This window comes from Electrophorus electricus, chromosome 12 (genome assembly GCF_041902795.1).
Source record: "Electrophorus electricus isolate QZ-2024a chromosome 12, ASM4190279v1, whole genome shotgun sequence".
NCBI classification, from domain to species: domain Eukaryota; kingdom Metazoa; phylum Chordata; class Actinopteri; order Gymnotiformes; family Gymnotidae; genus Electrophorus; species Electrophorus electricus.
Window position 1 is genome coordinate 2,365,829 of NC_137508.1, and position 17,829 is coordinate 2,383,657.

The 17,829-nt window shown below is 37.5% G+C and overlaps 1 protein-coding gene across 2 annotated transcripts in view; it reads left to right on the forward strand.

Moving 5' to 3' along the window:
* Window positions 1–4,382: 4,382 nt before the first annotated feature.
* The window catches only part of galnt2 (UDP-N-acetyl-alpha-D-galactosamine:polypeptide N-acetylgalactosaminyltransferase 2), a 52,896-nt gene continuing 39,449 nt past the window's right edge, over window positions 4,383–17,829 (forward strand). The window contains exon 1 of one of the 2 annotated variants that reach the window (XM_035531852.2): window positions 4,383–4,608. In XM_035531852.2, coding sequence (XP_035387745.1) covers window positions 4,513–4,608 — 96 coding nt within the window. In that variant the 5' untranslated portion in view covers window positions 4,383–4,512. The remainder of the gene's footprint in view (window positions 4,609–17,829) is intronic. The other variant, XM_035531853.2, reaches the window with a different exon arrangement.

Consider the following 17,829-nt stretch of genomic DNA (forward strand, 5'->3'; position numbering starts at 1 on the left):
TAAAAAATATTATTATAATAAATAAATTAATAAATATTATTATAGTAATACATATCAACAGGACTTGTATAGGGCCTCAGAATTGCCTGTGAATGGAAGCACTGTTAAGTTATGCCTACACATGTGTTTACAACTGACATGAATATGAGTTCTTCTTTTCCTAAATATTAAGTGCATACGCAGCTTGCATGTCATTAACATCTCTGGATCTCTGGCACCATTGGAAGGTGCTACATTCAACAATGTTTTTCTTTTCTGCCCATATGTTTTTTCATTTCCTTGCTGTGTGCTAAAGCAATAAGACAGTAGTGCCACAATAATATAGTGCCACATTAACAAAGCACCACTATCAAGGAGCAGCAGTCCGACATCACAGATGTCAGCTTGTTGATTCTCCAGCAAATTATTTTCTTTCTAGACTATGATGCTTACTCTGTGCCTTGGAAAACAGCTAGCACCAAATATTAACATAGTTAACAGTTAAAGGACTGCTCCAGGTTCTCCCATCCGACATCTGTGCAGGTCTATAGCACATATGGATGACATGTAAGGCTGGCTAGGTGGTCCATAGATTGATATACCAAGGACAAACTACACAGCTTGTAGCACCAGGACCGTGTGGTGTGTCCTCGAGATGTCTCCCTCTGACAGGGCAGTATGGCACAGATCCTAGGAGTGAGCTCACTCAACTTTCTTCCAAGAAGAGACATCTATGAAAGAATATGATAGTTTGATATTAAAATAATGGTTTTTATTAGATTTGTATGACAGTGCAAATAATGGAATGGGACAATTATGATCGACCTTCCATTGAAAATATCTTCTTTTAAAAAGCTGGTAACACAATATCTTTAATAATTCAAACTGCAACATTTATTACTACCTATAAAATGTGATATAATTATTATACAATTAACTTAAGTTACTGTTTATTAGTCTGTTATTATAAAAAATCATAAAAGATTTCTCATTTTTTTGAACATGTGGGTAGTCTAGAAATTGGGAATGTTCTATCTATCAAGTCTATCACGAGGACACATCCAGTTTTCAGTGTGTAAGGGAGGTGCAAGTGCTTTGAAGACTGTGGGCTACTGCTTCAAATACACCACAGCTGACAGCAAAGAGGAAAAACATGTATTCAACAACACATGAGAATCCACTTCTAAAAATAGCAGGAAAAGCAGACATGTGTCAGATATGCGTGGCATGCACACGAAATAGTGGATTAGGATGATAACACGCAATTCCCCCAAGCATTAAATATTTGGACTGTTATGGAAAACATGATTCATTTGATTCAGACCTTTTCACACCTACTTATTTCATGCAAGTGATTCAAGCGGAATACTGACACAAATGAAATCAGTGAATCAATCATCATCCATCTAATTACAGTGCACTGGTCAGTATGTTCTTATAAAATATTTGTACAAACTACTAGGAGTGAAGCAGATGTTGCTGGATGACTTTGCAAGATATGATACGAACATGAAACCCAACACTGTCCCTCACATGAACTATTGAGAACTTTTAATGGAACTTTAGAAATCAAAATTAGTGATAGAAACATGTCACAAACACAGCAAGTTGTAATGTGTTTTTATTATAATACACTTGTTTTGTTATTTTTTTTTAGCAGAGAGCCTCTTCTAACCCTGAAAGCAACACACAGCAAATGGAAATTGTCTCTAAAAGAGCTGAACAAGAGTTGAGAAAGTAGGCCCTTAACTGATATTTTCAGTTTCCTCACTTGACAGTCAGATGTAAACCTACAGTAGATGGATGGCATGTTGGTGCCCAGAATAAGCAGAATAACAACCACATTTGGATGTTCTGTAAAATCTCAAAATGACTGTCAGAATCCATCTAATTGTTCCCTTTCCCTGTCAACTTAAATGTTGTGATATAATGGATTGATGGGATGAATAAATAATGTAATGCATTGTATTTCCAACTAAATCTGTTAGACAAGGCTATGCAGTCCCAAGTCTCATCAGTACTATTCCAGTTCACACCTAATCATCACAGCTACCACTTCTGCAGACAATGTCTGTCTGAGCATCGTGCCTGCTTTGTACACCAACACTTTTTGGATGAGTGTTGTTCCATGATATAAGTTGCACTGTTATATCAGGGTCTCAAGATGACTGTTTTGTCCAAAGACAGACATCCTTTCTTTATAAATTATGACAAAAGTCTGTGAACCTATCAAGAGTAGTGACATTCCGGTTTCTCAAATATATATGTTTACATTGGAAATGCAAAAACCCTTCATTTTAATGCTGAAACCATTGATTTTAATGCATTTTAAAAGGCATTAAGACATTTCTGTAATCATACTACTTGGAGAGATAAGCTGGGAGTCCCTCCACAATAAGTCAGCAGGTCTAAAGATGTCTAAGAGAACCTCAGGCTCTCTTTCAGAGCCTCAGGCAGCCATACCTGGTTTAGTTAATATTTATGCATTTTCCTTAGTCTATGGCTCCAGCAAGTATCTCAACCCCTGGCCGTGTGCATATTATTTGGTGAGTATGTTGTTGTTCTTTTGTTTATAGCTGCTGGTTATAACACCTATGTATAAGCCTCTAGCTAAGTGCTGTGGTGGATTTGCTTTGTTGTGTACCACACCAGCTGTAAAGATGTTTCTCGCACAGTTCCCTACTCTTCAATTCCTGCACACAAGCAGATCAGTGCAAGCTCCACACGGCTTCCTGCTAGTCATGGCTTAATTTGTCAGTGAAATACATACTGGTTAAAGTAAAAAATATCTAAAGTTTATTGAGTCCATTTTATATGTCAACAGCCAGTGGGACATGTAGGGGGTTGATGCCATTTTGCTTACTTATCCTTTGTCTGAATTTGGTTAGAGAAGGCAGTGATGGTAGTCACTTTTGTTTTGTTGTTCAGGTTAGTTAGTGAATGACCTTTCTTTGATTTCTGGGAGCAAGGGCATGGGTTTACATAGCCATGGTTTTCACCAGAACAAAGCAAATAATGTGAGGTTACCAAATAAAGCAAAAATGGCATATTTTAAAGGTTAAGTGGCTGACTTTATGCAGTAATGGCCTTGACTCATTACATTATTTTGCCTATAAAGTTGCTATATATGAAGTTTGCCTATAAACCTGCCACCTCTTGATGTAGCACCTTTCCTGAAGAGGGAAATCCATGAAAGATAATCAAATAATATGACTCATAGTATTTTTCAGCATGCATATTAGACTCATATGTAGACTCTCCTCTTTGATGTGATTTGCAAAGACATGTGCTTTAGATACATTTTGAATAGCCAAACATCTATACAAAAGCATGTCAGTTTTGGAAAGAAGACTAAAAGTGGCATTTGCCAGAAACACATAAAAGAGACCTGAATCCATGGCTGGGTGTAGAAATAAAGGGACACATGCAGCACTTATGTCACTTAAGAAAAGCTCTCCACAGTCTGTACCAGAATCACTTTACAGGACACAGAATGAAAATTAATTGTGATTCCTGTGATTCCTTAATGGTTTTCCCAATATAAATGTAAATACTCTAAAATTAGCCAACATTGTGCCCTTTAAACTTATCAGATTTTTTATTTAGTGTGCTGGAAAACAGAACCGAACCAATTCCATCACTGTACAATTACTTAAAAACTGCACAGTACATCAAATCCTAACAAGCAAAAAATACCTTAAAGATATTTAGTTCAATTAAAAATATTGTTTTTAAAACAATATAGCCTAATAGCCCTGACAATCAATCTTTGTTCCTTTGGTTTGTGGTAAAACCTCTGGACTAATTTGTATTCTGAGACGGATTTGAATTCTATGCTGTGGAATCGTGGTGGGTCAACAGCAATTTTAAATAAGTAACGTTTTGCTTTTTTAATTTTTATTTTTAAAGAGCCATCAGAACTGGAAATTGTAGGCTGCCTGAACATAGTTTTGGGGTCCTTACAGCACAGATTAAAACAAATGATGCTTTGTACACTGCAGAACACAGTCAAGCTTAAAACTTCTGAAAATGAAGAAACAAAAGTTACATTAAATATCAAAGCAAAATATCCTGGAAAAGCATCTGTGACCTGTTTGGTTCTCATTTTATCTGTGTACTTTTCTTTATTCCGTTCTCACCACCCTTAAGCTTTACTTTACGCTTCGGGACGGACTGTTTAAAGCTTTTCGTGCCTTTAAGAGATATGCCAAGTCAAGACAAGCCTTATTTATATGATTTCATCTGCCAACAAAGGATTTTAAATGGAGATTGAGGTGCAGGGTAGATGTAGATATACTCAACATCCACCCTCCTTCGCTGGTGTCTTTGCGGAGTGTGATTGGATTAAAGTCGGTTACCCTTTCCCCTCTAACCCGGTGATGTTGGCCGTTTCCTGCTTCTTCTGACCAACTAGTGGTAGAGCGTTTCTTCAGTGCTGTTGCTACAGTGAAACACATAGCTTAGACATCAGTGGCTTCACACGAAGGAATCAGAAGCCAGCCACTGAAACACACAAACGTCCAAATCACAGCAATGCGAAGGAAATCAAGGATATTATTATGTTTTGCCGTCCTTTGGATCCTCGGAATAGCATATTATTTCTATTCGGGAACAGCGCCAAATCGAAAGGTAGGATTGCCAGCTCGTTGAATCGCCAATGATGAATACAGTAACGTGAAAATGCACGTTGTTTCATGTAACCCTCCTAAAGCGAATATTTTCAGAAGGAAACTATTATAATTGAGAATTCGTTAGACAAGAATAGCAGAATCTTAACAGACGAACGTGCAACTCACACGTTGTCGGTTTGTTTGCACTAAACATAGATAGTGTTATCGACGTGTTTCGCTCCACAGTGATTGAATTGTGGTTCCAAGCGAGAGCAAAAGATATGAAAAAGGCTAGCTACTAGCTTATCGGCTAGCTGAGTGCAAATACAGACGTTGAAAACCAGCTATTGCTTTACATTCCTCTTGTAAAGACAACTGACATCAAACGACGTCTTTAAACGCTGCGACAAAAATGTTTCTTTGGACTCGCAGGTACCTGACCAATAAAATATTTACCGGCACAATTTGCTAACAAAGCTACAAAGTAGCAAGCGCCTCTTGTGAAAATAATTGTCCCCCTTCAGTTTTCTGTTGAAGAATACAGAATGGAGTTAACGAGTTGACGTTCTTTCTTTGCGGTCGAACGGCTTTGCGTTCGGATAATGTAACAAACTCGTTTGTCGTAAAACAAAGAGCATTCGAAACAATGTAATGAATTACTGCCACGATAGCCTGCCAGGTTAGTCAAATCTCTGCATTCAGCAGAACATTTTACAGAATGCAAGATTACCTTTTAGTATCTCCAGTGTGCGGGAGAGAAGGAGTATGACGATACGTCGCGTGTTTTCATCAAACTTTGGCAGCCATTCGACACAATTGAGAATCTTGTGTTAGGAAGTATGGCATCGAACGCACTCGCACAGATTTGAGTCCTTATTCTAAGTTCATTTTAGCTATTAATTAAAACGTTTACTCAGTGGTAGTTACCTACTTTTAATCGTAACTTAGTTTTGTATGTACATAGTTGTTGGTTGTGTGCCGTGTACATAGATAGAACGATAGAAAAAAGGGTTTGTTTTACTTCTTAAAGTGCACAAGGCTGATGAATTCAGTGAGAGGTGAAAGGACCCGGTCTAGTGAGGGGAAAAATATTCCAGCATCTTTGTCACACTACCAAATTCAGATCTTGTTCATTTGCTTTGTATTGCATTACTTTGTAGGCTAGCTAGCATAAGGGTAGCGTGAGTAGCTTTTAAACGTGCCTTACAACGCATAGAGCTGTCGTGTGACATGGAGAGTATCTTAGTGGTGACATGTGGCCATCTGTGACTACAGTGACAGATTGCAGTGATCGGTCACTTCCACGTATGCCTTATATCCAACGCTACATACGAGTTGTGGTTGTGAGAAACTGTACTATGAATGTGTACGGTTGGAATTCTTGATGACCAGAACCACCGCATAACCAATATACCCACTCAGTTACCTTACTGCTTGTCTGTGCACATTAAGAAGAGATTATTCTGTAGTTGGAATGATCTGTATTTATTCTAAACAGTACCATACATCAAATAAATCTAAACAGAACCTGTGGCAGAGTCTTGGTCATTTTCAGTACACACAGCATATAACACCATCTCTTTTCCACCAGCTGGACCAGTGTTGAATGGGCTGTTCATTAGATGGAAAGTTAGCAGCTCTAGAAGGGGACAGTGCTGTAGAAGTATACGCAAAATTGTGGCACTTCAAAAAAGTGGAATCGAGTGTTTCGGTTCTAAGAGACTGGAGCAAAAATAGCATCATTTTAGAGTACTCCCTTGGCTGATATTTAATACTGATATTAAAAATTCCAGCTCATGTTCCTTATAAACAAACTTGTCTGTGGCAGCGTACAGAGAGCCCTTTTACCCTTAGTTTAACTCTACATGAACTGCAGAGAAGATACATTTTTATTGCATTATAGCTAAACCTGTATATTTTAACCTGTTCCAATGTACAGTAGTACAACTAGAACACTCATACTGGCATCGGTATTAGTAGATTAATACATATAAATAGTTATCAGCCCCAACTGGTTTTGGGCATTTTGGTAGCCTTATTTAAGAGTGATTTTAAGTAATGCTTCCCAAACAAACACTTGTTTAATATTAATATTAACCTTTGTTTGTTGCTATAAACAGTGTGTTTTTTTTTTAACAGCATGCATGCGTTGTCTTTAGTATTTATGATGTACACACAACAGAACAAAGTAAATGAAACGGAAGTCATGTAACCAGTTTCTACAAATCTTATTGTATAGTGGGGTGTGGATGATTGACTGAACAGCTCGACAGCTGCTCTGGTGCTGCCTAATGCATCCAGCATCCCTCACTGAACACAGGCTATTGACTCTGCTGTTCAGTGCAACTTGTAATCCTTAACAACGCAGGGGATGATCTGTTTATATCCTAAAATTACACACATGGAAACATGTTGGGTTTAGTGACAGGCTCAAACTACACCTCCTCTTTGCCAGCGCTGTTGCGTACTTCTGTGCAAACAGTTATACTGTAGATTTTAAGCAGATGTTACAGCTTGAGTCTCAACACTTGGAAATGAGTTCCTGCATCCTCTTACATGATGAAGGGAGGAAGGCCCCAGGACAGGACTTGTAACGCAGTGTCAGGAGTCAGCAGACACTGAGCTCAGCCTCTTTGATTGGGGAATAAATGGGGAATATTTTCCCCATCTGCCATGAGACACTGGAAGGTTAGTTTAGAGTCTGCCGCGGAGATACAGGATCCCACGGAAAAGTGTGTTTGATCCGATATATGCTCCATAACACACTTATTGATATGATGGTTGTTTTGCACTGTTGGATGGATTACTGTGTGTCAGTACAGTGATGAGGATGTATGGTTCTCAACCAGACAAACTCTTTTGATCTCAGCACTTGCAAACTCTTTTGATCTCAGCACAGCTGATGATGGACCTCTGTCCGAAAGGCCCTGTTTCTCTGGAAACCTTGTGTATTACACTGCAGTTTTTAGCAACACTGTCTCTGTATCTCTCTCTTTTAATAGAAATGACATATTTATATTAATTATATATATATATATATATATATATATGTATGTGTGTGTGTGTGTATATGTATGTGTGTGTGTGTGTGTATATGTATGTGTGTGTGTGTGTATATATATATATATATATATATATATATATATATATATATATATATATATATATATATATATATATATATATATATATATATATATATATATACACATTTTTGTCTGTAGTATCTGTGTACTACTTATAGCACACCAAGTGGAAAAAGCTTACTTTCAATCTAAGTGACAAGGTAGGATATCAAATATAGGGTACCTCTATGAAACATCAAATAAAAGACTCCTGTCATCCTGAAGGTACTGGATTAAGTTTAAGACTCTACTGCCTTTCAAGGCATGTTGGCATCAAATGGCTTTGGTGTCAATTTTCAGTAGCATAGTCCCTGATGTTTGGGAGAACAGCACAGAAAGCAGTGGCATTCACTTTGTAATATTCCCCCCTTGAAGATACCTCACTTTCAACTCTCCATTGCTGGCGAATGCAGTCACACTAAAAACATTAAATGAAAAGATTAAATTAAATTAACGTTTTATTGTTGATTCTCAGTGATGGCCATAATGAAAGAAGCTTGACATGCTGATCAGGCCTTCCCCTCTTCAGCGGAAACAGTTTTAAGTGGAGCATGTTGCTTTCATCATCACACCTTTGGCAAGAGCCTGATTGTATGTACATCCATAAAAATCTTTACAGAGGATTTTCCCTCGTGAATGGCTGACTGTGTCATCCTCGTGAACTTTGCCATGGAGGAGAGGCGGGTGGCCTTGTTGGGTTCAGGGTTTAGGAGATCTTTACCACACCCTTCTTTATATCTCACCACGTCATTGTCACTGTGATGTAAAGGACATCACATTGTAATAAAGCTTTTACCTCTTGAAAAAGCAGCATTCTATAAACAAACCAAACAAACAAGCATTTTCTCTTCCTTTTTTATGTGTGCACAAAGAAAGGTGAGATGTGTGTCCTCTAATGCTGACTTGTTGATTGCTGAATTGGCATTTTATTTAATGCATAATGGCTCCTGAGTAAGTTTAGTTGGTTGTGCATGTGCGTGTGTGTGTGTTTGTGAGAGAGAGAGTGTGAGTGAGTGAGAGAAGCATCCCAAACTGCTTTGGCAAGGGACTTCTGTGAGCAGCTCTTGCCATATAAAGTAAATTGATGCTTTGAAAAAGGCCTCGGTTATGTGGTATGTAGTGTCAGGAGTTGCTGAAGCACAGCAATTGCTGCCCCAGTACTAGTGTTTACTATTTGTTGTAGTTGTCTGAAAGTCAATAACTTGTTTCTTGGGTGTGGAGATTCATGGTTATAGCTTTGAGAGTTTGTGTTTTTAGCTATAAACTGTAGCTGTAGTTTGCCCTATATTTTTGGTAGATAACGTTTGAATCTATTTTCACATGAATTGCAAATTATTGATTACTAATGATATATTTAAATAGATTGCTTAAATACTCCCCAACCATGCCTGTTTTAATGACCACAAGTGAAGACCTGGTTTTCTGTGTAATAAACTACACTGTGCTACACACATTACTATCTGACTGAGGATCATTTAATTTGACTTCATGGCCAATATCTGGACAATTACAAGGAGTAATTCATGTATGGTCACAGTCACCTGAAAATCAAGAAAGCTGTTGTTCCACGTAATGGACTTCCATGAGCCTTCACTCTAAATTAATATGATAGATTTTAAATATGATGCCATTAATTAATACTTATTTTCCATAATGCTTTGTCAAGCTATAAAGGACACTTATCAGTGAGAACTATCAATGAAGGACTACAATGGAGGTGATTTGAGTCCTGTCTTCACTCAACTAGTAAAAGAAATATGGACGGTTCTTGATTTCCTCATAAAATGACTCTTTTATGTTCATGGATAAAACTGATTGCTACAATGATTAGTTTGACATGAACTATTTTTGCCTGAGTAGGTTCATTGTTTTCATTTAGTTCCTTGGCAGCAGAGATAGTTGCTCTGTATTATCTGCTTAGATAAAGGTCTCTGGTGGATTTGTAGCACTCATTCCCGTTTCTCTCAACACTACTCCCTGAATTTTACATTTGAGGAGGGACATTTGACAAAATGTCAAAAGCCTGTGCTCCACCTTCCACTGTTAAACATGTTCAAAGTGGACTGCATATTTGTAAATCTTGCCTTCAATAAATCTAAGCTGCTCAAGGGATTGAGGTATTACTTTAGATTTTTTTCTACATACATTACTTATGTTTTCATAAAGCTTTATTATTCATTCAAAAATAAAAGGAATATGTAATTCATTTGAGTCTTATTCTCACTGAAAATTTACTGTAAAACAGATAAATGATATCAAAATATATAGTATGTTAATTGCAAGTGATAAACCCACTAAAATGTTAGATATTAACACAGTTTAAAGAAAGGTTGCAAAAGGCTTGTATTATTATTGTTCAGTGAGCAAACAGTGGTTGTAGATCATTATTTTAGTTTTGTGAAGATGCTAAGAATGGTGATATTCTTACATTTTGTAGGCAATATCAAAGCATTCTAATAGGGTAGGGAGCTGTATAATGCCATGCTTTATCAAAGTGACTTATCGTACTGTTTTCTTATGTGTACTTCTACAGTGCACTCTGACAAACATTGTACATTGCTTGTGAAAGTATCCATCCCTTTCATATTTTATTCCTGTTTTGGTGCATTACAACCTTGAAGTAAAATTGATATTTGGAAGGTTTTATCATTTTGATTTACATAACTTGCCTACCACTTTGAAGGTGTGAAACAAGCAATAATTAAGACAAAAAACAGAAATCTTTAGTTCACATAAATGTCTCCCCCCCCCCTCAATATTTTGTAGAGCCTTTTGTTGCAATTACAGTTGCAGATCTCTTCTGGGTATTTAGCACATTTAGCCACTGGGATTTTTGCCCATTCTTAAAGGCAAAACTGCTCCAGCTCCTTCAAATTAAATGAGTTGCTTTGGTGTACAGCAATCTTCATGTCATGTTACAGATTCTCAGTTGGATTTTAGGCTTTAACTAGGTCAATCCAAGACATTTTAATTAAATGTTTCCCTTTGAAATACTGCAGTGTAGCTTTAGCACTATATTTAGGCTCATTGTCCTGTCCTGCTGGATGGTGAACCTCTGTCCTAGTCTGAAATCTCTGACAGACTGAAACAAGTTTTCTTCGAGAACTGCCCTATAATTAGTGCTATCTGTTTTTCCCTTTGTCCTGACCATTGGAAATATCCCCTCAGTGGGAATGTTGGGAATGATGGGCTGTCTTGGTTTTGTGCTACACACAGCATTTCCCATGATGGCCAAAAAGTAACATTTTAGTCTTTTCTGACCAGCGAACCTTCTTCCATCTATTTGGGGAGTTTGCCACATACTGCTTGGTGTACTCCAAACCTCTCTGGTTCTGATCTGTACCTCAAGTCTTTCAAGCTTCAAGTATGGCTCAGCTTGATCCACCATCCTTCAAGATTAATGGAAGAGGAGCATCTCTGATTAATGCTCTTTACCCAGTCTGAGTTTTGGCAGGCAGCTTTCTCTTGTCAGGTTTGGAGGGGTAATCTTTCATGTTGTAATGGATTTAATGGTGCTTTTTGGGATGTTCAAAGTTTGGTATATGTTTAATAACCCAAGCCTAATCTGAACTTTTTATCTCTGACCTGTTTAAAGAGCTCCATGGTCTTCATTTTGCTTCTTTAGTGTTGTTGTAGACTCTGGGCCTTTCAGAACAGGTGTAGTTATACTGACATCATGTGACAGGTCATCATGTAAACTTTGCATATAGGTGGAACCTGCCTGGTGCACATTACGTGGTTTTAACTCAGATTTTGCTAAGATGAATTTTGGGCTTGGCAAAAAAAAACCAAAAACCTCAGCTCAGTGAAAAGGTATAATGAGCAGAAATAAACAGCTAATAATGCCAAGGTGAAACTCCACAACTGATCTACTGGTCGACATTTATAGCCTCTGACCTGTTTTTGCGTTGACGTAGATGAGGCACAGACATGGCATGATCTTTCAACAAAGAAGATCACTGATGAAGAGTGCTTTATTTGCCAATACATGAAAATATACTCAAAAACTGAATGTGGAACCTTGAGTATCTGGCTATGATGATGTTTTCTTCAATTGTACGTACAGAAATATGAATAAAAATTAAAAGGAAACTGTGGAGGAAGAATTGGTTGGAGAGATGTCTGCAACAAGGACCGTCTCTTTGAAGAACAGAGTTTGAACAGTGCAATAAAATGCAATTAAATGTTTGAACTGTTCAGCAAAATTAACCAGTTGCTCCGATCTCATTTGAAGTTTTGAAATCGCTCTGTAAAACAGTAAAGAACCAGTTTCATGAACTAAATATGTCCACTGCAAACAGAACTGTAAAATAATCATATACCTGAATTAATCTAACAGGTCTGCTGAATTAAATTAGTTGGTCATTTGGTCTTGTGCAAAAATCAGCTTAGTTTACGTAAAGTAATTAAAATTAAAAGCAGTTTGACTACTTAGTTTTAGCTTAAATTTCTTTGCTAAAAGTTTCCTCTTAGGCATGTGAAGTGAAGTTTATTTGTATAGTACTTTTCATACACAGAGCGATTTAAAGTTCTTTAGATAGACATAAAAGAATTAAAATAATAAAGCTTATTACATATTACATTTGGGTTCCAAACAAAACAAATTAGTTAATGAAATATTTTAAATGAATTAATAGAAGAGAATATATTAAAAGAATAATAAATTATTAAAATAGAAATAAAGTTATATGGCCTATACCCTTTGTGTGAAGCTTAAATGCTGATAATTAACAACTTTAACAGTCTTTTGGGGAGTTAATTCAAGTGAATTTCTGTGACCACAGTCAAGATTGCATTAGCCACACTCCAGTACTCCAGCTAGGAAATGCCTTTATTTAGGCATGTAAACCAAACCACTCCATTTTGGTAATGCTGTTTTAGCTTTAAATGACTAAGAGCAGTGAAATCTGACCTCAAAGCTGATTATCTTTCATGCAAATCCATTACTTTAAGTATTTGAGCAGTTGATCTTAGGGCTCTGCTCAAGGGTCCAACAGTGAAAACCTGGCAGTGGTGGGGCTTGAACTGACAGCCTTCTGATTACTAGTTGAGTACCTTAACCACTAAGCTACCACTATGTGCATTGTCAGGATGCCACAAGTAATAATTACCAAATGTTTGTTTGATAAATAAATGAAGTAATGAATTTTTTTATTGGTCCCATATTAGTGAAGCTTTAAAATAAAAACATTCTTTCCTTTCAAATGAAAGGAATCATTATTTCATTTATGGCATTTAGCTGACACTTTTATCCAGCGCGACTTACAATTATGACTAAACACACTTTGAGCAACTGAGGGTTAAGGGTCTTGCTCAGAGGCCCAACAGTGGCACCTTGGCCATAGTGGGGCTTGAATTGGCAACGATATGACTTCTAGTCAAGTACCTTAACCACCAAGCTGCCACTAGTGTATTATTCAGTGTATTTGAGTGTCTTGTTCATACTGCGCATGCTTAGTGGATCATCAGGCTGCTGGACTGATGTCTGAAATGTTCCCAAGCTGTGTCCTGATTGCAGGGTTGTCCCTGGTTGGCCTGGTGGAAGTTCCCCCATTAGGCAGGTTTCCCAAGTCACATTCTCATCTATTCACAGTGTCAAATGCCACTTTAGGTATATAGTCTCCATGTGCAGCAAAATATTGGGACAAGAAGGTTGAATATGATTGCAAAAGAAGGGCAGTTGGCAGTATCTTCCTGCAGCTCCTTCCTGCAAATAAGGTTCTTCCCTTTTGTATATGAATTTATTGTTTTGCATGTGAGACATGCATTCTGGTTTCCTCCCAGTCATTTTATGAAGAGGTTTCTGCAATAGGAAACTTTAAAGTGTGCTGTGAATAAATCAATCCACTGTGTATTCTCATAACTGACTGGCCTGGACAGGCCATCCAGTGACTTGCCAGAGCATATTAGAGGGAGCGATTGGTTGAAATCAGACTGGAGACATGCTGGGTTTGTTCTCATGGCTATCAGCATGACTGCTGCTGAAGACATTGCATTGTCTATAGAATATTTGGAGCTAAAATGTGCAGTCATCTTTGCAAATTTTACACTCAGATGTCAGACCAGACATTTTGTGGAAAACACTATTATAATACTTTTAAAGCAAGTCTTTGATTTTCAAAATGATTTCACTTTAAGGTAAAATGCTTCACCTTAATTTAAAAAGCACATAGTGCAAGGTTATGAAAAAGTTCTGTTGATGTTTTGATAATTATTAATTTATGAAGTTTATTTTTTTAATCTAAAAGAAATGATTAATTTCGAATATAAACAGCAATCTAGTTGTCTGTAAATGTAGCTGATGATTAGTATCTTAAAAAATGTGAAAAGCATTTTGTTATTTATTTGTGAATATTTATTAAGCATTCCATTTTGTTGAAGCAGCTTATTCAAGTTCACTTGTAAAATTTTACACTCAATGTCTCTGCTCCATCCACTTTTAAATAATGTTGGTTGTGCCTTTTGGCACATTTTACAACAGACTCCTGAATTTGAATTTGATGTCACTTATTTGGACATCAGATTCAAGTCCAAGCATGTTTGGAAAGGCTGCTCCCAGCTGAGATTCAGCGCTTGTCTAATTCCTAGCAGTCCGCGCCAGGTCTGTAACTCTCGCAAGTGTGCTGCATGCATCTTCTTTACCTGACACACCCATTGCTGAATGCTTTAACTTCATCATGCAGGGAGGCGTGTCATGTGACCCCCCCTGGCCACCCCCAATTCACGCACAGGAATCTCACTGAGATCAGATCCCATGGCAACCCTTGCACATCTTTGCTTTGCATGCAGTGGGTGCAAAGCAATGAACAGCTAGGCCTGGAGAGGGAACACCTGGGCAACAACTTATTTTACCTGCTTCAGCTTCACAAAGACATACAGATATCAAATTACTTTTAGTTCTTTCTTAGTTTTGGTGTCATGGACTGATATCTTCTGTCTTAATAATAATAATAATAATAATAGTTATAATAATAATAATAATAATTATAGTAATAATAATAATAGTAGTAGTAATAATAATAATAATAGTAGTAATAATAGAAGTAATAATACACAAATGATAATACCATTATTATTTTTATCATTTATTAATTGCAGAGTATCTAAAAATTAAAGTTTTTTGGGTGTTTGAACAACTGTGGAGGATAAAAGGTTACAGCTTGAATTGCTGCTGCATATTTGAGGAAAAGGTCATCGTAAATCTCCCCCCGGTCAACACCCACAATTGATATTCTGAGAGCTCGTGCTGGGCTCGCCATGGAAGCTAAACACGGCGAGTGATGCTGGATAGGGTGGGTCAGGTGAAGGAGACGCACAGCGGATGGTGGAGGTCCGAGCTGCCAGACGGCTGCATGGAGCCCTTCGCCCCAGCGGTCTCCTCCTGTCTCCTATTCCAGAGTGATTGCCCTGTGCACACCCGTTCCAAATGAATGGAAGCTTTCCACTGCTTTTAATCTCCTTGCTGGCACGTTGAGGAAAGCAAGCCAAATTTGCTGACTTTCAGGCTGATTTTTGTGGTTCAGGCTAAGCAAACTTCACATGTAGCATTTTGATTTCACCTTAGTGCAGATGACCCCGTCACATCCACAGACGTATTACAGTTTGCCCTAGCTACCTCAGGGTGAATGTCTTTCACTACAGATTCTAGCATTTTTTTTTTGTACAAAATGCTCATTCTATAAATGCTATTAAGTGTGTGCAGGTGGGAGTCAGGGGATGTTCTTACATGTTAAAGTTCTCAATTCAATTTTGAATAAATGAGTTTAAGTAAACTCATGCATGTTAAACTTAGTAGCTCTACTCAATGACTATTTTTCATTTTGACTATATACAGACTCTGACTGACTCAGGCCCCTGTGCATTCCATGTAGTTGAGGATTAGCTGTGTCATGTTGGTACAATGCAGGAGGTGAATGGGTAAAATGAGTCTCTTGTAAGAAAAGACTCTTTACTTGCAAGGTTAACTGTTGTAACTAGGTAAAGCTGAACTAAACCATCTCCAACCCACAAACTTAATTGGTCTGATGGCTTGACTAAACATGCAATGGTTTCAGTTCTGTCTTGGCTATTAATGCAAACTCATCTGGCTGTTTGGAAGATGCACAGTGCTACATATTGAAGCTTCTGATTTTCTTCAGCTATTGATGATTACAATAACTTACTTTCTGTAGCTTGACGTATTTATGCAATAGAAAAAAACTAAAAACTTAACATTGTCCGCAAAAGTACAGGTTAAAATGAATATACCAGCTGTTGCTGCAAGTTGCAAGATAGCAAGGTCTGCACTTTTGCTCAGGCTGGCCTGCTACAGCTATGTGCACAGAACCACAGTCATTTTTACTTTAAATTCAACATTTATGAATCACTACATTGGAAAGGAGGGTGATGTGCTTAAGAACTTGCTAGTTTGAACTTGGATCACAACATTCTGTACGATGAGGGGCTCAAACATCTGGTTTTGTCTGCAAGTCAGAGGCTGAGGCTCATAATGGGGCCAAACTGAGCAGTTATCCCTGAATTTAGCACCCACCTTCTCCCCTCATGAAAGGTGCTTCATCAGCATTTAACTCCGATGGTTGTCTCCTCCCATACAGAAGAACATTTTAGAGTGAATAAGAAAATTTAAATCTGTTATTTGTAATACCTTAAGACCTCTCTGTCGTTGTTTTACTGAAGGTGACATTGTAGATCGCTAAGCCTTTCAGATATTCATCATTGCTGTAAATGCTCTGGTGCATTGTGTCCCAGTTTTCATCACGGGACTGCAAAAATAAACGTTCATGTCAAGATGCAAGAAAATTTAAAAGGAATTTATGCAGCAGTTGATTGTGTTTTAATTTAATAGTTGTTAAAGGTTTATGAGCTTCCTATTTGGTGTTTCTGAAAATGGATGATTTCTTTGCCCATACTTGCACTTAGTGAGGTCTTTCTCACATCTCAACATGTTGCACAGTGTCAGCACCAATGGAGTCCTAATATATGTGATACAGGCAGTGGGGAAAATGTTTTGGTTTTAAATCAGAGTGGGTTAAGGTATTGTCCTGGATGAAAGAAGTGCTGTGGTAAATCAAGCTTGTGTGTTCCAGGATCCTAAGGGAAGTTTTCATAATCTTATGGAAAGTTGGTTTTGTTCTGTAAATAAAGAGAGTTTTTCCATGTATGGAAATGTTGTATTTTTAAATATGACTTCTCCTCTATCCCCAAAACCCCAAGGTTGTGAGAATGGATGCCTCTCTTCTTCCGAGTGAGGTAATAGTCTTTAAATCACAAAACTGAGTTAACAAGAAAGAAAAGCACCAAAATAAGCTAAATGTTTTCCTTGCACACACTGGCTCTTTGGTCTAAGATAATTTAACTAATACCAGACCGAGTCTACTTTGTGTTGCTTAATTCAGATGGTTGTAATAATGAGGTTAGTATTTGCAGATTTTATGAAGTACACAACTTGTTCAGAACATCATGTGTCTCCTGTTAAGGTTATCTAATCCTTTGTATTGCGATGCAACCTTTGCAAGTGAGGGGTCTATAAATCTGTCCCACCGCATCTGTTCCTAAAAGAGGCTACTCCTAAAGCAGATGACGGGCGGAATATTCCATAGTCTGGCAAATGATTAAATATGCTGAGCACACACAAATTGAATTATCATCAAAGTTGATCACATTTAGATTAGTGAATAAAATGGCTATCGACAAGGTTTCATTTAATTTATCTGATACTTTTAACTGATGTGATGTAAAACAAAATAAATTAAATTTGTGTAGTTGACATTAGTGCACTTGCTCACATCAGGTGTCATACAGCTTTACAGTAAGATAAAGAAGCTTTATATTTTGAAACATGTTCTGTATTTCAAATTGCATGGAAAATCAGTTATTTTTAAAAGCAAAAGTATATTAAATTGTGGTGCAAATACAGCATCTAACCATCTGCCTTTTTGGGGGGTGAGGGGGTGAGATGGTGATGCTCTTCATGGTTTTAGTTTTTCGTTTGCCCTTCTGGTGTTTCTTTAATGTCGCTGTTGGCTGCAAACCTGCTTCTGCATGGCACACAAAAATTTGCCTCGCTACGGTGACAGCAAGGCTACGTTTGACCTTGAGAGAGTCCTCACCCTGGC